This window comes from Crocodylus porosus, unplaced genomic scaffold (genome assembly GCF_001723895.1).
Source record: "Crocodylus porosus isolate Cpor-Errol unplaced genomic scaffold, CroPor_comp1, whole genome shotgun sequence".
Taxonomy (NCBI): domain Eukaryota; kingdom Metazoa; phylum Chordata; order Crocodylia; family Crocodylidae; genus Crocodylus; species Crocodylus porosus.
In genome coordinates, this window is record NW_017728907.1 from 65,659,600 (window position 1) to 65,683,375 (window position 23,776).

The 23,776-nt window shown below is 43.2% G+C and overlaps 2 protein-coding genes across 4 annotated transcripts in view; one reads left to right on the plus strand and one right to left on the minus strand.

The window, feature by feature from the left end:
• Nucleotides 1–20,382, minus strand: part of LOC109307595 (leucine-rich repeat and IQ domain-containing protein 3-like) — a 55,374-nt gene extending 34,992 nt beyond the window's left edge. Inside the window, exon 1 of one of the 2 annotated variants that reach the window (XM_019531626.1) lies at nt 20,231–20,382. In XM_019531626.1, the coding sequence (XP_019387171.1) occupies nt 20,231–20,379 (149 nt within the window). In that variant the 5' untranslated portion in view covers nt 20,380–20,382. Of the gene's footprint in view, nt 1–19,400; nt 20,118–20,230 lie in introns of those variants that run through there. The other variant, XM_019531627.1, reaches the window with a different exon arrangement.
• A 24-nt stretch (nt 20,383–20,406) lies between these two features.
• The window catches only part of LOC109307593 (serine/threonine-protein kinase TNNI3K), a 207,412-nt gene continuing 204,042 nt past the window's right edge, over nt 20,407–23,776 (plus strand). For both annotated transcript variants that reach the window (XM_019531624.1, XM_019531622.1), the window contains exons 1-3: nt 20,407–20,487; nt 21,705–21,872; nt 23,370–23,462. In XM_019531624.1, the coding sequence (XP_019387169.1) occupies nt 20,427–20,487; nt 21,705–21,872; nt 23,370–23,462 (322 nt within the window). In that variant the 5' untranslated portion in view covers nt 20,407–20,426. The remainder of the gene's footprint in view (nt 20,488–21,704; nt 21,873–23,369; nt 23,463–23,776) is intronic.

Sequence of the window (23,776 nt, forward strand, 5' to 3'; positions counted from 1 at the left end):
TTGCCCCATCTGGTTTAGCAGGGGTCCAACATTGCCCTCTTTCACTTCTTAAATGTCTTAATTTCCCATTCAAATAGAAAATTCCTGCTTTGATACTTTATATTTTCTTGTTTTGACTGCTTTTCCAAAAAGAAATGCATATCAGATAGCAATTTATCAATAAATATTTTTTACTTTCTATCTTAATTTGCAGCTGTAAAACTGGACCCAGAAAACAGGATTTTGCACACAACAAATGAACAATTGTGAATTAGTGTCAATTATACTTCCAGTCTTACCCTCTCATATTATGACAAAAACTCCAATATACTTATTTTTGGTGCACTCAACTAAGTGAATGTTCTACAATATAATTACTAAACATCTTGCCCTTATTATTGTCCTTAATAATATAACTATTGATTTGTTGGCTTATGTTGCTGTGATAGATAGGCAGGTTTACATGAAAATTAACTTGTTTTATAACTTTAACGGGAAATACAAATCAATTTGTAAAGTGAATAGAGATCAAGATAAAAATGAAAGTGAAATAGAAACATATAATAACGCAATAATGATTTTATTTGCCATGTAAAAACAGCATTATTAGTAACACTGCTTTCTCCCATTTATTTGACTTTAATATATTGAACCTAGCAAGTTCATAAACTCATTCAGAGGCTCTGTAACTTAGTCACCAACCAACATATTTGCATTTTGTTGAATGATTTCTACAAATACTATAAATCATAAAAATACAGGATTGTTTTTATTATTATTGGAATAACTTAAGATATAGCAATTATGGTACCCTTAATAATCCTTGATAATGTGTACCATTTACATGTTTTAAGAAGTGCTTAGGACAGAGGTAAAATATTCATTAACCTGATTGTTCTTTTGCACAAAAAAAAACTTCCTTACTATCCTGAAGTGAATTACATAATAGAATATACATACCCATTTTTTTTCCTAGTTAAATAGCCTCTTATCCATGTTTGACCAATCAGAATTGGTGAATGATGAGCTAGAACATGATTGATTTTTTTTAAATGATGTCTTTTACCCAGTTTATGGCCTCCACAAATGTTGCTTCCTGCATGAATTCAAATAAAAATCTGTTGAACACGTTGTGCTTTAAAATCCACACTTCTCTAATAAATAATTTGGAAGCAATGGATTTAAAAGGGATTATTTTAAATTTCATTCCATACCTAAGGATTAAAAGGAAGGAGAAGGGTCCTTTATGTGAAGGAAGCCTAAAACAAACCGAATAAAACTCCTAGTCAATATAACTGAAACAGAGATGGGAATCATTTCAAACCATGAATTAATATGAATCCATACCCATCTTCTCATATAAAATATACTATGATACAGTTGTCTGTGAGACAATCCTCCCTATTATAGGTATGTCATTCATTTTGTATTTTAAAAAAAGTCATTAAGCTCTCAAAGCAAAGATAACCCTTACAATATTAAAGCACTATTGTTATCAGCTAGTAGAAGTCAATGAAAAAATATTATTTTATTCTTTGGTAAAATATCTGTTAATTTTGAAAATGAGAACCAGGGTAATATGTTTAGTCAGTATGAGATAATATACAGTTAACGTTTCTACAGTGTTTTGTCAAGTCTGAAGTGAAAAATATACTTGTCTCATTTTTCACAAAATGCAATGCCTTTTCTCAGCAACAGACTCCAATGACTCCAATTCCTATTGTGTTTAAAACAATAGGAAACTCACCTAAACCAGAGGTTTCTACATCCAACTGTTTGTAAAAGTGACAAATATAGATTTCAGAAAATATAGATTTCTCTTAAATCAGAAATTTTCTGATACAAGGAACAGGCTTCTCCTAATAGCAGACAGGATATTTCAGTATCTATTTCTTACAAAACCAGACCTGGCTTCCAATAACTGGGCCAAAGCTTTCAGTCTTACTGAAGTAGGGAATGCCTGTGAAGTAAAATGCAGTTCCTCAATTCAGTAATTTGGGTGGTATTCCTAAAACAAGGTTGAAGAGAGTTGTCTTCTGTCCCACCCAGCCCCTACTTCCAATGTTTCCATTGTAAGGAATTAAAGAATGTGCAAAGTTAACTGTGCAAACGTATTAGATCATTATAGCCCTCTGCTGCTATTTTCGGTAACATAAAGTTGCCCCCAGCTTCCACTAAATACTTCCAAAAAAGTCCCCTTTGCAGTCATGCAAAATGCTTTTACCCTAAGTTATATTAATATTTTCTAGATTGTTCTCATCTAAACATGTTTTACCATCCATTGGGATTTCTTCTATACTTTTGGAGGTTCAAAACCCGTGTACCAAGTGTCACTGGAAGTTACTCCCTCCCTGATATATGTTATATGTTAATTTCCTATTGGTATGGATAAAAGCTGCACATCCTTCTGAGCATGTACTGACGAAAGCGTTCCTAGTTGGGTTTAACAGGTTTAGACTTTTAATGTGCAAATACACTACTAACTGACGGAGGTCACTGCACCGTCTTCTGCAACATATAATACCCACCGCTGTCAGGGACAGAAGACTGAACTAGATAAATGAATTAATTCACCATCTCATTATCTATTTTCACAACATCAGAGGTGTATGAGGATTTTTCAGATACATTGTTTTAGCTCAGTCACCATGGATTATTATACTCTAGTAGTTTGGATCCTGAGGTGTTACAGCATCTCATTAACCTATTGAAAGAGGAAATTATATAATGTTCCCAATATATGATAAAAACTAAAGATATAGTTTGTAAAATGAATATTGTGCTAGTCTAGTACAAAAGTGTGTCATTTCTTATAAACACAATTTTCCAATTACTTTCAAAGTACATTTTCAAAGGATTATCTCTTTTATTAACTATCAGCATGCTGCACACTGTAGAAAGATAAAAAAGTGACTGATTGTAAGAAGACTTTAGAAATCATCTGAACAAGCAGCAGCTATAGTATTTCAATGGCACATGGCATAACTAGAATTAAAATATGGCCATTTACAAAACATTTTTAGCCTGCATGCCAATTTAAAAATATTAGCCTTTTAAGTGCCTTTCTAATATGGCAGTTATCTTCCCTATACATGGAAGGTAACAGTACGTTTAAAATATCATGTGGCAAAAATTATTTATTGTCCTACAAGCCACTTCTCGATGTAACCACTTGGATTCTTCTTGTTCTGTTTTAAATCTGGTTAGTATTATGAAGCTGCCACTATGAAAATTCCAGTATCATGATAGGTTTCTGTGCATTCACCATTGATGACAAGACCTCTAGCATATACCCACATATCTAGGAAAATGGACAGTATTTACTTTAACAGACATGCTCAGAGGCTGCTGGAGCCAGAAGAAACAAGGGGCTTTGTATGTTGGGGCTTTGGCACAGGTTACCTGTATAATGTCAGAAATCCCTGGAACATTGTGATGTTATAAAATTATGGTGTTTTTAAAACAGTCTCAGGTCTTCACACCTTTGTGTCGTTTCACCCCGTATGACCATGACTTGCCACTAGATGGCTGGTGAGCAGGGGAGTGCACAGGAGCCAGGACTCTATTCCTCCCCTGTGGTGGGAGAAGAGAGGGGAGGGTGGCATATAGCCGGGAGGTAGAGAAACCAGCATGGGGTCTTCCCTCCCTCCACACCCAGCAGGAGCCCAGCCAGAGCAGAGGGTGGGTGGGAAGAAAACTGTTTTAAGTGAGGTAGGGAGGCGGTGGGAGAGAGGAAAGCGAGAGAAAGAAGGGGAAAGAATAAGACACAAAATTAAAGGACTAAAATCTTGCACGTGTCGCAGTGAATTGGGATCGAGTTGGAAGGGGCAGTCTGCTTAAGGGCAACAAGGGGTTGTGCTGACTGGGAGTGGCGAGACCCTGGGGCTGGGGAAAGCGTGTTTTCTCCAGCTCCAGGGTCCCACAGCTGTTAAGCCACTCAGCGCCCAGCAGCCACCTCCATTTCAACCCAAATACAGGTCCTGGGAGAGGCTGCATCCCCTCCACACTTACAGCGCCAGCCAGAGCCCAGGAGAAGCAGCCTCCCTGGGGCTTGGCATTGGGATTGAAATTGAGCTTACTGCAGCCAGATTACGCAGCTGAGGAAGCTGCCTTCCCTGGCTCTATGGTCTCTCAGCAATTAAGAGAAGTTGCTCTTAGTGGAAAGTATGTCGGGGGGAGAGGGGAGGAGAAGGGCAACTAGCATCTCGGAAGTAGGAAGGGGCAGAGAGCCTGGGAGCCGTGCATCCTGAACTCCTGAAGGAATGAACTCAATCATTTACCTCCCCTGACTGTTCAAACAATACCCTGGAATTGCCTGGTGTAACAGAGCCTTGACCTCTCTGTTCCTTGAAGGGAAAAAACAGCTCTACAAGGAAATACTGCAAGGCAGGCAGGGCACAGCAGCTGAAGGCTATGGGGGTATAGGGCAATTAAGCCAATTAGCAAGCACATGTGGGCAGCACAGGCTGTCTGTTAACCGGAAGGGGCAAGAGCCCTGGGAGGATATAAGCCTGAGGCTCGGGTTATCAAGCTAATCTCTTGATGGCAGCAGGGGTCCTGAAGGGACTGTGGTGCTGCATATGGAGCCCAGGTGTCACTTGGGGAGCTCGCTAGGATATAGCTCAGGGCTGGAAGGCTATCCCAGCTGAGAGATGAGGGAAAGTTTTCCCTTTTATAGGGGCAGAAGGCTGCTTCCCCTTTTGGTATGTATGTTATAGCCCGGAGGCTTACTGTTTATGTTGAAGTTGCACCACTGGTTTGGGATGGGGCTGTAGGGGCAGTATACATGAAGGAGTGATCATCTTGAGCCCAAGTGAGGGTTGAACCCAGAGCAAGCAAGTGTGAGGCAACCGAGCCACACGGGGGCCAGGGCCCAGTGCCCAAGAGGGGCACAGCCACACAGGGGTCAGGAGCCAGAAAGGGCTAGACCAGAACTGGTGGGTCAAAGCCAGATCCAATACAGCGGGCCTAGGCTAGAAGGCCTAGTTAAGAAGAAAGGGCAGTGCCCGAGGAGGCTGAAGCCCCAACAGGTGAACAGAAGTACAGTAACACCCGCGTGGCTTGGGGCATGGTATAGGGGTGAATGGAGCCATGCAGTTAGCCCTTAAGGCTGTAGGTGAGCCACAGTGGCTATATATGAGTAAAACCTTTCCCCAGTAAACTTCCTTTTAAGTGGTTTATCTTTAAAACATTTACAGGGTATTTCTGGTAGTTTAACACCTTAAACATCATAAAAACATTTAAAATGAGAGCAGTCATTAGTTAAGGAGTAACCTGTGCCAAAGGCCCTTGGTTTGTTTCTCAATCTGGCTAATTTAGAAATGGGATTTAGGCACTGGTTCTTCAAATAGAACAAAGGAACAGAAAGGAGAAAAGTAAGACTTAAAAAAAACCTCACAGAATTAGCACAGGGAGGTTTTACTCAAGTACACAAGAAAGCTTATCCTGAAGAAGGGAAGAAATTGGTGTGCTTGCTGTGGAATCAGTCAAGATCAGAAATGCCAAACTAAGCTGAAAAGATTTCATAATTTTGAAGACTGTAGACCAGGCCAGCCTGAAGAATATTGCAGACTTGTTAAGTAAACTCCGACAAATGTATGCAGCATTTATTATTTTGTCTAGATTCGTTTGAATAAAATATTTTAGAAACTTTGTGCAGTAGCATCTGTGAATCTATTTGGTTATATCTATTGCCCACTTTTAAAGAACTGAAATGTAGCCCAAAATACCCACACAACTAGGACTGACTGGGTGCTGACAGATGTGAGGTCAGGGGGGAGGAGAGGAAGAAAAACTAAAAAGCAACCTCAGCACTTCACCAGAAGAAGAAGCCTTTCAATTTGTCCTGACTCGCCCAACAACTGTATGGCTCACATGCTTCAGTGGGACTTTTTGGCGATTTTATCTAATAGCTGATTCAATCAGCTATTAGATAAGAGTACCAAAGAGCCCTACTGAAGCGCACAAGCTATACAAATGCTGAGTGAGCTGGGTCAAACTGACACTATTCCTCTTCTGGGCATGGGTGACTGGTGCCACCTTAATCAAGGGGGCACGTGCCCCTCCCGCAACCATTCCCGCCAACCAGGGGGGGCCCCCATGGCCAATCCTGTGGATGAGCCGATCCTGTGGACCAAGGGGGGCTCCCCGCCAGGAGATCCCACAATGGCCAATCACTGCGATCGCTGCAGCCACTTCTGAGGGTAGCTGCAGCCACTTCTGGGAACAGGCACTGGCTGATCGCTGGAGCCGCTCCCAAAAATGGCCACAGCCGCTCCCAGAAGGAGCTGCAACAATCGTAGCAATCAGCCAGCGCTTGCAGGGGTGGGACATCAGTGCTCCCACCTGCCCCCCCGCCCATCGCCTAAGCAGCAAGCACAGCCAGTCAGAGGGTGCACCAGTGCTCTCAGGGGGTGCATGTGCACCCTCTACACATCACCACTGCTTCTGAACATGCACACTATGCTCAGCACTGAGGCACACCGAATGGAAAGCAAAGCACTGATTTTTTTTTTTCCTCAAACCTGTCAGCACCCACTGTGTTTACTCTATATGAGAATCTTAGGGTCAGATTTGATATTGGACACCTGATAAAGTTGGGCTGTGGAGCTCTATTTCCATGAAAGGGTAACAAACAAAAAGCTTGCACCAAGGAAGTCTGCCTAGGAGATCAAGAAAGAAGGTAGTACTGCAGTCTGCCAAGACTCAGTGAAGCTTACATCATCCAGGCCTGCAGACTGTAACGCAGAACAGCCAATAGGTCTAGAGCAGCCAGATCCATAGCAACTTGCGTATAGGTTCTTCAAAGTGAGTGAGTGGGTGTGTGTGTTGAGATATGACAGATCACTGAGTTTTCTTTCCATCAAACATGAAATATAAAATGCCAATTAGTGGGTAGAAAGGATACAAGCTTGTGACTACTGTATAGTCAGACTTGTATTATTGTTTTATTAATATAGTATTACAGATATCTGTTTTATTTTAAGCATAAACATTTTATGTAATCTCTACACAGCTATGCATTTTTAAAAATGCATCATTAAATAAAACATTAAAATTTTTAATGATGAGCCTCTAATAAAACCTATATGCAGTATAATTGCTTACCTTCCCAGAAGAAAAGCAAAGATCAAGGAACAGATTATGGCTAAATGGCCTGTATTTTTCAGGAAATTTCCAGCCCTCAACAATTTCTTCATCAGCAATTACATAATAATCCAACGTTTTGAGTGAGAAAATTCTGTTAGCAACAATATTCCTATAGGCTATTTTAAGGCTCATCGGACTATCAAACAAGGTGAGGCCTATCAGATTAGGACAGAAAGATAATGAATGCACATTATCCAGTTTTCCAATTCCATTATCATGAAGATAAAGTAGCCTTAATTCCATCAAGCCTTTCCAAAATGCTGGGCCTGGAAGACGCTGTATCTGGAATAATGATGAAAATTCTGTTTTCGGTACATTGTAATTTATGAGCATTTGCAGTATAATAATTTAGCCTGGCCAAATCCACTCATGTTGGAAAAAAGATGTAACACCACTGACTATGCAAAGACAGAATCTGGACCATCGCTAATTCTTAAAAAAAAAAAAAAAAACAACTAACCAAACATCATGGTGAGACCAGGAGGCCAACTTCTCAACAACAATATAGAACCTGATGGCATCAGTAGTATTAAAAATAACATTATAAAAGGTTATCAAACCATTATGAGCCAATTACTATTTCTAGTGTCATCATTTTACAAATCTAACAAACCTGAAATTACTACCAAATCCTTTTGACTCCAATTCAGATTTACTTTTTCTGACTACTTTTTCCAGGATTTTTCTACTCTGGCTTGTTCCATCTGATCATAGTTCTAACATACTCAAAGCTCAAAAGGGCAAATCTAAAACAAACTGGAGTTAATGTGTAACTTTTTCTCCATGAATTGAAAGGATGACTCTTTTAATCCAAGGAGAACTGTTTTTTCTATAAACTAAGAAAATGTCTCAATATTTTGTTTTATCTTTAAGCATAGTAATAGGTTAAGCATAGTAATTAAAAATTAGAAGAGTAAGATGCAGATCAGAGATCTCCAACATTTTTAAAATTAATTTATATAACAACATGGAATACTGTCCTAAACGAAGTAGTAGAAGCCCTATTATTTTAATCACTTAATACTATATTGGATAAATAACTTTTAACATCAGTAAGTAATCTGTATAGGTTTAAAAAAGTAATGGAAAGTTTTGGGTGAGGGCATTTTATTTTATGCTATCACTCTTCAACCAAATGTTATATCTATACAAATACTGAAAAGCCTTTATATATTCATATGTAAATGGATTAAATACACTTAAGATTTAATCACAAAGCTAATGCACAAAGGCACCAATAAAAACTATAACCCTCTTAACAGAAGTGTAGAGATAGGTGAAATTCTGGCCCCATTAATGTTAGTGACAAAACTTATATTGTATTCAATAAGGCCAAGCTTTCATACCCCCTTCCTTCACTAATGAATTTATAGTAAAAAGTGAAAATGCTAAACCAGTAGAGGAACTACTGTCTATGAAGAACACTTAAAATCTGCATTTAAAATCTAAATCATTTCTCAGAAATACTGTGCAAATAAGAAAGGTTATAAATAAATTTATCTTCCTGAACTAGTGCAGTTCCTAAAGTTATTATTGTTTACCTAGTTTCCATGGAGATCCAGTTTAACTAGATGAACACAACACACAAGTGGATCAATATTTGTAATGTAATTATTAGACAGGAAGCATACTTTAAGTGAAAAACAGTGTTGCAATTGTCCCACACTCCTTAAATACAGCTCATTTAACTGAACTAAAACAAGATCTTTCAGCTTCTTTATACTGTTTGCATTGGTAGTTTGTCCACATTCAAGTATTATATTTTCAGAAGGTGAAAAAAGGTATTCAGTTAATTCCTTCATGGTTGGTTATCTGTTCTATGATTCATCCCCAAAAGAGCTAGAAAGAAAGAAAAAGGGCTGAAAAGTAAATTACATTTATTCAACTTTCAAAAGAAAATCTTCAAATACCCAAAGTAAATACCCAAGTGTATGGTACGATAAGACTTGCTCTATAAACATTACATATCCAGGGGAAAGGGAACCACATGGGACTAATTTGAAAATTTAAAAGGAAATGAAAAAGTGCAAATGGATGTTTTTCATGTCACATTATATTTATATATCATATTAAAACCCAAAGAAGTTGTCACAGTACTTTGCAAATTCTGGACTTGTTTCTGCTACATGTGGGTTGTTATTTCGTCAACAAATAGTCAAGACAGCAAGTTGTGCATTAGTTGATCCTTCCTAATTAAAGTACAGAAAGATACTTAGCCATGTTAGTGTGAAACCAGGCAGAAAGCAGAGCAGGCTGGTTCCTTAAAGATTAACTCATCATCATCACCGGTAAAGAACCCTGATTATAACACCCAGGGTTAATTTACTGCTCCTCTACTGATATCATATACGCCATCATCTTGTTACAGTTCCTCTCTGCTCTCTACGCTGGTCAGACAGGAAGATCCCTATGTGAAGGCATGACTGGACACTGATTTGACACCAGGAACACACAAAAGCCTGTGGCAAAACACTTGAATCTCCTGGGATGTTCCATCACTGACATCAAAGTCCCAGACAACTGGTATGTGGGGCATGGAGGGGCACGTGCCCCCACCCCCAAGATTAGCCCTGACTTGGCACCGCTCAGCACTGGGCAGTTTTTTTGCCACGTGGGCCAGTGGTGTGTTGGGGGGGTGGGAGCACTAAGCCATGGCACAGATGTATAGGAGTGGATATGGGGCTTTTGGCCCACCTCTGGGCCTGCCCACAAATTGTGCCCCCCCCACCCCGACTTAGGAGGCATCAATCATCCCTGCTCAAAGTAACTGTTCTTAAACAACAAAACAGAACAAAAACTCATCCACAGGCTGAAATGTGTTAACTAGGGTCGCAGCAGAGATTATAGATTCCTATCCTATTACCTAAACTAGTTTTTATAACCAGCGGGTTATACACGAGTGAAGAGGCTGCTCTCCATGCTGTAATTACAATACATCGGAGCAAACGTGATTAATCGAGTCTGCTGGAGTGTGGTAATTACTGTGCTCCAGCCAGCCTCTGAGTCTTGTGGCAGGGGCACCTTATCTTACAAGCTTTAGTTAAAGCAGCCCTGTTGCTATTTTGAAGTGTGGGAATGCAGATACATGAGATGCTCTGGGCGCTTTAATTAGAGTGGCTCTCGGAGCTGCTCCCACACCCCCCCCTGACCACTGAAACACATGTAGAGACACCCATTATGTCCCTCAATGGCAGAGGACAAGGAAGGGTATCAATTTAGAGTCCAACTTGTTCAGACAGCCATGAGTTTTCAGAGGCTACAGGGTGCGCTGTCGGATGCATCTGGCATATGCCCGACTCCCTGAACAAGTCAGTCTGTAAGGTGTCACCCTACCCTGCCTTCTGCATGACTTCAGACTACCGCACCAAACCACTTCTCATCCATTAATGGGTTTGTTTTTCCTTTTTGATCTCTTCAACCCAGCTTTCCCTCTCTCAGTAGTACTCCCAGCCCCTAACCTTTCCTCCCCCTTTCTCCATTCTTTGCATTTAAATTCCTTTCTATTTAGTAACCCTGCTCACTACAAGCCCATTCATAGTATCAGAAAAAGTTGGCTATAGCCTATGAAAGCTTATGTCTTTCTAAATGAGTTAGTCTTTCAAGGTGCCACCAAACAGCATTCTACTTAACGTAAGTAATAATTACAAAACTGGGCCCTATGGGTATATACACTCATTCACCATTCCCAGTCAACGTTCACATGGCTCACTTTAAGCTGGATGAAGATGGATGGGGAGCAATGTATACAAGCTTTTGCTAGGCCCAGGAGCTGCACAGAAAAACCAGAGTAAGTAACTCAGGATGGGGAGAGGGGCAGGAGGGATCAGGGGCAAAAGGTGGAGCCGGTGAGATTGGGATGGGGGACATTTGGCGGGTCCGCAGTGGGGGTTGTCAAGGGACAAAAAATAGCTCAGTCAGGGTTGAGGGTTCAGTTAGGAAGAGTGCAGCTCTAAGGATGGAGCAAGCAACTGGGCTTTCCCAGCCCCAGGCCTGAGCTTTGATCATGTACAGGTATTCAATAGATCAGGCTAACCCTTTCCTGATATAAGTTAGTTCACCACCACAGGTGCACTAACTTAGATCAGCCCCACCATTATGTGCTTGATTTAACTGTCTTGAATGCCTGTACAGTTAAGCATTTAGAACAACCCACCCCTAATTAGGTTGATCTAAAAGTAACTATTGTACGTACCCTACGTGGCATGAATAAATTAGCTACTAAAGTTTATGGAGTGCTAAAGTGCATTGAGTGAAATGAGGCAACAGTGAACAATATACACCACAAGACAATAAATTACTTAGGAAAAAGTGAACCGTATTCCTTTATAACTGCACACAGAATGCTATTTCACAAATTACAATCAGATTAGGAAACCAGTGCAAATAGCCTTGCTCTCATCAAAATGTTCTGGGATATTTTATGAGCACAATTGGCAAGCACTTCTGTTTTACAACAGATAGCCCCAGGAGCAGCATAAATGCCTCTCCTATGAGTACATTTTCAATATCACATTCTACATCAACTAAAAAGTCATCTTCTAGTACTAATCCAACCCCCAAACCACTGACATTTGCTGGAATCACGTATAAGATGATGTGGTTTTCAAGTTTAATTGATAAAGGAGGGAATGAGTCTCCTACTGAAATTAAATAACTTTTTAAAAGATAATTCCAATAAATACTTGGATTCAATAATAACTGTACAATCTGATTGCCCTAGCTCTAGGACTGCACATAGATGTGTGTCATATCAAGCTCGAATAATGCAATAAAGCTAAAAATGAAAACTTTGTTAAAGTACAGCAGCAATTTATTGCAAGCATTAGAGCTCCAATAATAGCATAAAAAATTATGGCAGTTAAAAATAAATCAGTATTACTACCAATAAACCTGTCATTAATTTGTACCATCAGAAGTGTCCTCATTTACTTGTAAATTATCATAACATTTTTAAAGTATGAAAACTATGCCTCTTTAGGCTATAATGCCTATAATGCATGCAAGTTATAGCAGACACCTATAAACTCCCAACTTTTATTCATCAAGGAGTGGAGCGTGTGTGACTGAACTCTTCTTAATAATACACAAGGTTTGAATGAAAGAGAATCCATTATAAAATATTAAACAGGATCTCAAAATTCAATTCATTATCCATTTCAGAAGGAAGCCCTTGAAAGGAACAAATCTATCTGGCCATAAAGGGACATACATATGTTTTCTGGCTACCAGTTAAGGAACTTGCATTGTTCACTTAAAATGTAAAATGATTGGTAAGTATAACAGAAAGCCAGAGGTTCTTGTTACAGAAAAGGGGAAAACACACCTGAACGGCCATTGTGTAGGCGAACAAGCAACTAAAGTAAGAACTACAGACTGCAAATGTAGGCAGCCACTGGGAAGGCAAAGTGGCTCATTAACTCAAAAAGAACAAACACCTGGGAGCTGGTGACTCACCAGCCCCAGGTGTGGTCATAGACAGGCTACATAATATTATGCATGAAAGGAGAGACTGTCAAGAAGTCAAGCTCTGAGCATGAAGCAGCCATCCAGGAAATCTCTGCAGAGAACCAGGCTCTCCAGAGGGAATGTGACCACCTGGGAGACCCAGGCTGCAGTTGACTTCTTGGGAGCAGGGTGGCGAAAGCCCCAGGTTGGGAGTGTTCATTTACCCAGAAGGGGAAGAATCAGAGAAAGTTAGGGTTGGAAGAGACCTCAGGAGGTCATCTAGTCCAACCCCATGCTCAAAGTGAAGAAGACTTTGCTTGTGTAAAGAGACAGTCCATCTTGTGTCTGTTTGGCTGCCTGCTAAAGTGACAGCATACCTACCTGTTCCTTTTCATCAGGTTGATGTAAACAGTGCAAAGGACTTCATGAAGGCACTAGCCTCCTTTTATGTTGTAGTTTGTGACCATTAGGAAAGAACAGCGGTCACAGTGTGCCAGAGAGGCACATCAGGAAGCCCTGTTGGGGGCAGGGACATGGGATTCAGAGGGGCTAACTTGGCTGAATCAGAAGAGAGAGAGAAGGAGCACAGAAGCCACAGTCCAGTGTGGTGGACCCAGGTTGAAGGTGCCCAGCCAGAGAACAAGAGCCAAGGCTGTGAAGGCCAAAGCCCAAATTGGCTTGGGTATAGTCATGGCAGACTGAAGCTCATCAGCATGATTCAGTTTGCCCAGTCACTTCTGAGACTTCAGTTTACAGATGACCATTTCTCCTGGATTAGTGATAAATCTAAAGCTTGCAAGTTCACAGAGCAAAGAAGGCAAATATGCCCTAAACTTTGTAAACTGGAGTTTATACATAACAGAATTTCTCTGTGACTATATCTTCTATTACAAGTGCTTTATGAATTTGAAGGAAGAACTTTATTCTCCTTTTAATTGATATCACTTATTTGCACTGAATAAACAAAATATAGGTTGGAAAATAGAATCCTGAATTTATAAGCAAACTGTTTAACAGACTTATTCAGAAGTTTGCTATAAGGAGTCACTGCACTTTATTGAAGACTGTTTATGCTTAGGAATACTTTCATTTTTCTTGAGAGTGGTTTTCTTTTAGAGTTTATTCGGTTTTAATAAAATAGTCTATCATTTATCTCCAGATACCAAAACTTAGTAAAAAGAAACAACCCTCTCTTTTTCAAAAAATGAGTTACACTAAATGATACTAAAAACTGACTTCATGCTGTATCATAAATTCCAAGTTTCCTCAATCTGTGCCACAAAGGAGACTGAATAATCTACTTGAATTGTTTCTTGGAATTCAACTAGTATAAATAAAAAAGGAAAAACAGCTGGAGCTCTGCTCCATAAAGGCAACTATGTGAAGACCCATGTGCACTCTCCTATAATCTAGTGAAGACAGAGGTCGACAAACTCTGGTCCAGGGGCCAGATCTACTCAGCAAAGGGATCTGATATGGCACAGATGATGAGTGGTACAGAGATGTGCTATGCCAGCCATCTACTCTGAAGCACTCACCTCTACTCCTGAGCCTGCTGCTCAGCCACATCTTTGCTTATCCGTACAGCTGAGGTGTCAGGAATTAACAGCAAGGGTAAGCACAGACAACTGGCTGCTCTGGGTGACAGAGACCACCTCTCTGGGAGAGGGCCCTTTGTTGGTGGGCAGATCACAAATGATAGCCAATACTAGCAAAAGTTGCCAACCCCTGGGCTAAGTAATTATTCCTTAGGTCAGATTCAAAATCAACAACAACAACCACCATAGACAGGATTTGAGCCAAATTCAGACATCTAAATCCAAAAATCCCTGCTCAGAGGTCACCTAACTTTTGGAGGCACCTATACTTGCCAGACACTTCCCTTGTTGGACAGAAGAGTCTAATCAGTCATTATATAAAAATAAACAAGTAACCCACAACAAAACAGCTAGGCACCCTAGCCACACATCAGTGACTCTCGTTTTTTTTTGTTTTTTTAAACTTGTAGGACCCTCATTAGACTCAAGGCATCTTTCCATAACTATTTTGAATTCAGTGGCACCCAGTCTCAGAAAGAAACTATTTTATATATTACAGTGCTTACCCACTTCTAGAAGGCCAGGTAGTGGCGGTGGGGGACTGGCAGGCAGGAACAGGCCTGAACCTACGCTTACCTGCTTAGCTTATCTTGTCACACCCACAGCACCCTGCAAAGGATCTGGTGGCATCCAAGGGTTCCACAGCACCTGGACTAAGGATCACTGCACTGTAGCTAAGACTTTCTCATACATGATTTTGGCATAAGGAATTGTGCCATGCCCTTGCCACTCATTCTTTACCGTCTCCCGACAGAGAGATTTGCTAGGATACAGCACCCACTGAAAGCAGTTACACTAATCAGCTCCAAGCACAGCTAATTAGTCTGCCTGCAGAATTGTATGAATGAAACAATGTATTTTCCAGAAGGGCAGCCCTTCCTCTTCTCCCTTCCCTTCTCCCCCCACCCCAGCACCACACTAATTGGAAACAGGAATTGTGCAAACTGGGTTGTCAAACGTATGGCTCATGGGCCAGATCCAGGACAAGGAGCTGCATAATCTGGCCCTGTTGACCTATGTGCTGTGCTAGGTTGAGCCCTCATGGCACTCCCTGATGCTGGGTCCCAGACTGCACCACTCATGGTACTCGCTAGGACTGGTGCTAGGCTGCACTGCCCACAGGCCCAGGCAGGATCAGGTATGCAAGCATGGGCTGATCATGCAGTCCATGGGCTGATCCAGCCTGCAGAAAAGTCCCATGTCACTCAGCCATCTGGAGCCAGATGATTTTGACAGCTCTGGTGTAGACTATTTGTGGTTCAAAAGATCTTGGGCACCCAGGTCTGAATCCCAAATTTTGCTTTAGTCTTCTCTAATCAGCATGTAGGTTCTGAGGTACATAACTTACCACTAGAGCTGTCTAGGGAGTCTAACTTTGCAGTTTAAGGTGTCTGGACCCCCACAGGCCTACTAGTTAAGCCTAAGCCTTTTTTGCGGGGGGGAACAAGACCTTGAATCTGTTGATATACTGCTTTGCTTACATGTATATGGTGTATGCATAACACACTGTTGCAGGGCACTGAAGTACCCTGCTCCTAGAAAAAGGTACAAGTGCAGGTTACCGGGGCAACTGCAGTTTGGTCAGCTGACCAGAAGGGGGCAGGGCCTGCCCTATATAAACAGCCTAGGCTGAGGCCAAGCAAGCAGTTCCTTGCTAACATCCAAGGGTGAAGGAGCTCTGCTGGAGCAACCAGTGTAGAGAAGCCTGATGGCCTGAGCAGCTTCGGTTTGAGGACTGGGCGGAGAAAGCCCTGGTAGGGATTTGAATGAAGATTAGCCAGAGGGCTTAGAGTTTGCGTTTTAGCCAGGAGGCTTAGTTTTGAGTTGTAGCCGAGGGGCTCGCGTTATTGCTTTTGGTTGTGTGTTGTTACATCGGAGGACCGGGTGAGGCTAAGAGGGGTTGGAGGAGGCCTCATAGGGGTTCCACAGTGGTGTGGGGACCCTGGTGCCAGAAAGGGCACAGCATTGAGGGGTGCACTGACCCCAGCCCTGAAAAGAGGCACAGTGCATTGGGGGCCAGGTAAGGTCGAGGCCGCCTGAGCCCCACAGGAGTGATAGACCCAAGGAGGGGATTTAGGGGCCAGGTACGGCTATGGCCACCTGAGCCCCAAGTGCAGAGAAAGGCCCTAGGAGCCCCAGGGAGGAGATTTTGGGGGCAGGCACGGCTACAGCCACCTGAGCCCCAAATGCAAGGCAGAGCCCCAGCGTGGGCAGGAAGCGCGGAGAAAGGCCCCAGTGCAGGGGAAGCATAAAGAAAGGCCTCAGTGCGGGCCACGAGAGTGGAAGAGCCCAAGGAATGCCCGTGAGGGTGTGGGCAATCGAGACGAGCCCAGGGAACCCACGAGGGTGAGGGCAATTGAGAGCACAGGGAACGCCCGTGAGGGTGCGGGCAACTGAGACGAGCCCAGAGGGCGTCTGTGAGGGTGCGGGCTATAGCAGGGCAAGCAAGGGGATGCCATGAGGGCATGGCAAGGGATTTGGACACGACAATGTCCGGTACATCTGAGAGGCTTGGGGCACGGTATTGGGGGTGGTAGGAGCCACGCATAGCCCCTAAGGCTTTAGTGTACGGAGTCATCCGAGGCAGGACACAGACTTAAATACATCAAGGGTACTGTGTCCAAGGGGGTGAGAAGGCAGCCCCCCATAACACTGATAACAGAAAAGACGTGGTGGGCAAGAACGAGGGTGCATGGACACAAACTTGGCATGGTAGGGGGCACTAGGTGAGATCACGGCCACTCCTAGACGCTGCCCCGTGACACACACCGTAAGTCCCAATTTGTTGCCTTACGTTTGCATTAAAACAAACATCAGTTACCTGCACATGACCATGGCAGGTGCAGGGGGGATGGCTGTGGAGTGCCCAGTGGCTGGTCACATTGAAAAACTCAATTCCCTTTAATTACAAAACATTTAAAACTGACTAGGTGCCATCAATTAAATTCAAGGTTTCTAAAGCCATCCTGAACTAACTAGTTTCTGGCACGGATCTTTGAAAACTCCTGGAGCTCTAGTGAAGTGCCCGAAGACTGGTGCCTATCTTCAAGAAAGGAAGGAAAGTGGATCCAGCAAACTACAGGCCCATCAGCCTGACCTCTATCCTGGGGAAGGTCTAAGAAAAGATTATCAAAGAGGCCATCCTTAACAGACTGGTTGATGGCAACATCCTGAAGGATAGTCAGCACGGGTTTGATGTGGGTAGGTCTTGCTTGACCTTATTTCCTTTTATGACCAGGTGACCTATCACCTGGACAAGGGATAGGAGATTGATGTTGTTTATCTTGACTTTAAAAAAGTCTTCAATCTGATATCCCATGATCACCTCTTCGGAAAACTGGCTAACTGAAGCCTCGGGTCCACCACGATCTGCCGGCTGAGGAATTGGATGCACAGTCAGACCCAGAGGGTGGTGGTTGACGGAAGTCAATTGTCATGGTGCCCTGTGACCAGTGGGGTCCCTCAAGGCTCTGTCCTTGGACGTGTTGTTTAGTGTCTTCATTAATGATGTCGACACTGGAATCAGAAGTGGACTAGCTAAGTTCACTGATGATACCAAACTTTGGGGTAAAACATCCACACCTGAGTATAGGAGGGTGATACAGGCTGACCTAGACAGGCTCAGGAAATGAGCGGACGAGAACCTGATGATATTTAACACCAAAAAATGCAAGGTTTTTCCTTGGGAGGAAAAACCTGCAGCATCCTTATAGGCTTAGCAGCGCTAAGCTGACTAGCACTATGGATGAAAGGGACTTGGGTTATGACTGACCACAAGATGAACATAAGCCTTCAATGTGATGCTGCGGCTAGTAAAGCAAGCAAAACTCCAGCTTGTATCCATAAGATGCTTCTCAAGCAAATCCCAGGACGTCATTCTCCCATTGTACTCAGCCTTGGTGAGGCTGTGCCTGCAGTACTGCATCTAGTTTTGGGCTCCACAATTCAAAAAGGATGTGGAGAAGCTTGAGAGAGTCCAGAGGAGAGCCCGTACATGATCATAGGTCAGGAAAACAGACCTTACGATGACGGGCTGAGAGCCATGGGGCTCTTTAGCCTGGAAAAGCGCAGGCTCAGGGGTGATCTGATGGCCACCTATAAGTTTATAAAGGGTGTCCACCAGGATCTGGGGGAACGTTTGTTCAGCAGAGTGCCCTAAGGGACAACAACGTCAAATGATTATAAACTCCTGCAAGACCATTTCAGGCTGGACATAAGGAAGAATTTCTTTAATGTCCCCCAAGCTCTGGAACAGCCTGCCATCGGAGGTGGTTCAAGCACCTACTTTGAACGCCTTCAGGAGAAAATTGGAAGCTTATCTTGCTGGGATCCTATGATTTCTGCCGATTTCCTGTCCCTGGGGCAGAGGGCTGGACTCGATCTTCTGAAGTCCCTTCCAGCCCTGATGTCTATGAAATCTATAAAATTTGGAGGGTGCTATTAAAGGCATGAGGTGTTCCGAGAAACAAGCTAAGGAGCCTTAATGAGGTGCAAAAAGCATAGAAAAGGTTGTTCCGGTAGTTAAGCAGCAGTGCTCACACAGAGTTTGGATAAGCACATGCTCCAGGTAAAAGTAGCACTCACTGTGCACATAAATGGAGCACGCTATGCAATGCAAGATTTCTGCAGCAGACAAAAAAGTTACAAGTTACTCGTTCACTAGCAACATAGTTACAGCTCTGCTTCAAAAACATTTCTTATATCAGCAGTGACAAGAACTTTTAAATTATCTTCTAGCCAATGACTTCAACATCTCACGGCCCTTTACAGTTCAGTCCTGCATCCATGAAATGAAAGAGAGAGAAAAGGAGAGAAAGGGGGAAGGATAAACATGGGGAGGGTAAATGTCCCTGACCTGAGAAGGCAAGTACCTTTGGCTTCAAACCAGGGATTGATGGGGGGAGGAGGGGAGTGTGCATTTGCTTTGATTTATCCTGCACCCAAACTTTAAAACCAAATGCCTGGGAATGGCATTTCTATCCAGGAAGCCCTGAAGACATCAACATCAATTGACTTTATAGCTCATTAGAATCTATGTGGCTTGCACTAAAACATTTAAATATAATTAATCTAAATATCCAAATGCTGCAAGCATAGTTTTTCCGCCTAAACTTGAGATATATTGCATTTGTAGGGTTTCCATTATGCTTTTCTTTCAACGAACCAGAGGTGCCTGCTTAAGCAGTAAGAGGACTGAGCACATACAGGACAGATCCTTCACCCGCTTACTAGACTTGGGGTGAAAGTAACCGAGCGAGCTGAGCCGCACACAGACCAAGCCCAGCCGAGCCATGCGCTGCTTCTCCATGCTGGGAGAAGCTTCTTCTCCCTCATTCCCAAGGTTTTCTTCAGCTGCCCTGCTGTTGGCTTCTCTTTTCCTTAGCTGCTCATCTTGCCTTCTTCCAGCTCGTATCGCCTCATATCGTGGACAACCTTCTGCCCTTGTGAACAGCTTGCACGTTGCACTGCTCAAATGATCCTTTCTCCTGCAATTTTGCCGTCTGCTAGCCACTGCTGACAACATCCCCCTTTTATTTCGCGGCTCCGCGGACTGTTTTCAGTTCAAGCTCAAACCCTTAATTCAGATGTGGCAATGTGACCACAGAAGCAGAAACGACAGACAGCGAACTCCTGGAGGCACGGTTGAGGCCCTCGACAAGGCTCCATGTTGTAGGACCAAACCGCATTAGACAAGTGTGCTTACCTGCAGTCACTCCGGACCGACACTAGCCTCGCTCGCTGCTCTAGCAAACAAGCCAACCTGCCTTTGCGCAGGCGACAGTTTCTGCTGGGACCAACACCGTACCTAGCCTCCCCGCAGCCCTGGGTCAACTTTTAGTCTGAGCCTCCGTTTACTAGAGATAATGTTAATAATAATCGTTATTATTATTTTCACCATTTTCTGGCCCCCTTCCTGCCCTGGCCCAGTTCACCCATTGCTGGGCTGGCCCTGGCACCAAACCCCTCCAGCTCCTCCCGAGCCCCACCCCCACGCGGGTCGCTCTACACTGACAAAGCAGCCCCCAACCTTTTTCAAGCCCCGCCCCCTTCCTTCTCACGTCATAAGCATTGGTGACCCGTGGCAACGCCCTCGAGGCGGGATCAGAACTTTTGCGGGGGTCCCGCTCTCCACCGCTACCGGCGCCGCGCGAGGCAGGGCGGGACCAGGCGAGCGGCGGTTTCCATGGCAGCAGCCCGGCAGGCGCATGCGCACTGCGAGGGGGCGGCACCCGGAAGGCGGTGCCTGAGGCCGCCATGTCGGCGGCGCTGCAGGAGGCCACACAGCAGAGGCTGGCGCGATTCGCCCAGCTCCGAGGTAGCCCCCGAGGCCTGTGGGCCGGGAGCGCCCCGCCCTGCCCCTGACACACGTTGGGTTTGTTGTGCGATTGACTGGAGCGCTGCGCACGGCCCGCGGCCGGGTCGCACGTCGCCGTGGGAGTGTGCATGCAGCTGGGGAAAGGGGGGACCCGCGCTTGAGAAGCTGTAGCCACCCTAGGGGGTTTCTTGCCAGCTCCGGGATGAATGCAGCCTTTAGTGCAGAGTAGGGGGCATCGCGGCGTCCCCCAGGAGCGGTGGGTGGCTGTGGGGCACCCAGCGGGTTGAATCTGCACCAGGGACACTCTGAGGCTGCATCTGCCACTCCTGGTTTTTGAAGGGTTGGGTTCCCCAGCACCACTTCCTTAGTCTGCTGGAGATCTTGTAACAGGACAGGGTGTTCAACTTGGGGTGCCTGTGGGCTGGGGGTATCGCAGGGCTGGTCTGCAGGCTGGATGGGGCCCACGGACTTTCCTGTCTCTTGTCTTCCCTCCACCCCGCCCGTGCCAGACCCAGCATGTGTGGTGAGACCCGCTGGCATGGAGCGCTTGTCCAGAACGCAGCGCCCATGCCAGCTGGTCCAGGACTGTGCCGCACATGGTGCTGCTCTTCCTCAACTAGTCCAGGACTGCGCTGCGTGTGGCACCTGTTCAAGCTGGTTCTTCTAGACTGGCTGGAGCAGATGCTGAATACTCCTTGTGCCCTGGGTCAGCCGGGGTGGAGGACACAATGTGCAAGGCAGTCCCAGAGCAGCTAGAGCAGGTGCCCTGTGTTATGTGACTCCCAGAGCAGCTGCTGCTTGCATCCCAGGCCCTGTGTGTGGGGTCAGTACGCGAGTCAACTCGAACTCAAAGACTGGCTGTCTTTTTGTGGGCCATATCTTTGATATCTTTGCTACAGGCCAGTAGCTATTAGATTCAATGCACCCCTTGGAAAATGCCAGCTCTTAGTTTCCTCTCCTTTTTGATTCTGGAAAAAGGGTCACTTTTACTGTTGCAAAGAACTCGGAAAGACCATAACAGATCAGGATGCTTTTAACACTATGGATTCCTATTTGACATCTCTGGGTTTATCTTGTTTACATACATAAGTGTTAATGTTGCATGATACCACACAGCCACCGCACTGTGGTTGAGAATCAGTGAAATGAAATGTGTCAGTAACTTCTGTCAACAAAATGTCACTACTCATTGGTTAACTTACCTTTTTTTCAAATAGGTAAAACTGCTTGCACTGGAGAATTCTGGGATGTTGTCGTCATTACAGCAGCTGACAAAAAACAGGAATTTGCTTATAAAAAGCAGTTATCAGAAAAGTTGAGAAGAAAGGAGCTCCCACTTGGAGTAGATTATTGTGTTTTTGTAGACCCCCCTGGACAAAAAATTGGTTGGTATTCATTGTCAGTTGCATGGTTGCTACAGAACAGTACAATCAAAGACCTTTTTAATTTTGCCAGTCTTTGACTCCTTATTAATATATTTATTAAATGTTTGATAAGTTTATAAATGTCACAGATTCGAGAGCCATGAGGTACCAGTGTAATCATGTAATATGACGTTCTCCATAGGCTGGCTGTGAGGCTTCCTTGAAATCATTCTGGTCGAAGTTAAAGCATTCCTCAGAGCAAGAACACATACCAGTTTAAAAGATTCCAGTAGTAGAGTTCAGTGTTCATTCTGCAACACTCAGTAAAGTTTATTGTTTAAGTTTGCAATTTAATTTGATTCATTTTTAAACAGATACCATTTGCTCATTCTGGTTAAGTGTTATGACAACAGTTAACGATTTATGGAATGGTGTTTAAGTTGAATTATATGAATTAAATCACAAATTAATGTCCCGTAGTATTAGATAGTGTCTTGGTTGGGTTCAGGTGTATAACAGTCACTATTTCTGTGTGGTGGTCTTCTGGATTTTATATCAGTAGGTCTGTTAATTTATCCCTGTAATGTATGATTTAGACTGAGAATATGTTAGTAGTACATTGTATGATAAGTGTAGAGTACAGAATATAGTTTATTCAAATTTCATATGCATTAGTAATAGACTCATGATGGTGTGGAATGAAAATCTCTGCATCTAATAGATCTATAGTAGTGAATGTATATCAAGAATCCTAGTTACTAAAATGTTAGTGCCCTTTTGTAAGCTTTCATCTGTGTCATGTATTTAGAAAGTAGCTAATCTGATTATTCCATCTACAATGCAAAATAATTTGCAAATATTATTTTTTATTAAGTAAAATATTTTAAGATAGAGGAGCATAGAAAGTACCCAGATAATGTTGCAGTATTTAATTTCCCTTCACAAAATGTGAATGTCAAAAAGGACCACTGAAAACTTGCTAAAATTCATTAGTGAAATTTTATATGGCAGGTCTCCTATAAGAGTCAGTTTTTATAGCTGAATTATGACCCTCTCAAAATGACAACGAACTTCTTAATGATACTGTCGTTCCTAGGATGAATTGGAGAGGAAATGTGTTATTTTTGCAAGATTTATCCACTTGAAGCACCATTCACAATGCGTGTAAGAGTTTCCTAAGGCGATTATCTTTCATCTTTCTTGTATGTTTTGATCAACATCATTGAAGTAGAAATACTGTCCTTTCAGAGTGTTTTTAGGCAATTTCAGATGGACATTGTTGTATCTGTTGTCACTCAGTTCTCTTAACCATGAAGGCAAGAGGTTTCATTTAAAAATAAACTAATGTTCTGAAGCACATGGGGTCCACTTCTAAACATGCTGTTGCTCATTGTAGTACTGCAAGCTATTTCAGTTCAGCGTTTGGTACTGATTAGTGTTGCTGTATTCTAGTATGCTTGGCACACTTGTATTGCTGTTGGTGATTTTCTTTTAAGTATGTATTCATATATATTCCAGGGAATGGTGGATCAACACTTCACGTCCTTCAGTGCTTGGAAGAGCTGTATGGTGATAAGTGGGCTTCTCTTACCATCATATTAATTCATTCTGGTAAATTATTTTCCTGTTTAAAAAAAAAAAGAAATTGTGGCACTACGATTAGCGTTTTTTATTGGAACATACGGTACTCATGGTGAAGAAACAGGCTGCCAAATGTTGCTTCCATTCAAAATTAATCTCAAATATGGTTTATTTAGTAACTTTCTACCATCTGAGCGTAGACTGAGACTTTTTCCAACACTCCCAGTTAAAAAGATCTGAAAATGCTATGAAACAGGACCCAAGGGTTTTCAGAAGAGAAGAAAGACTTGTCACCATTCAACAACAGCCCAGTCCATAGGCAACGCGTAAGGAGGGCACAGGGA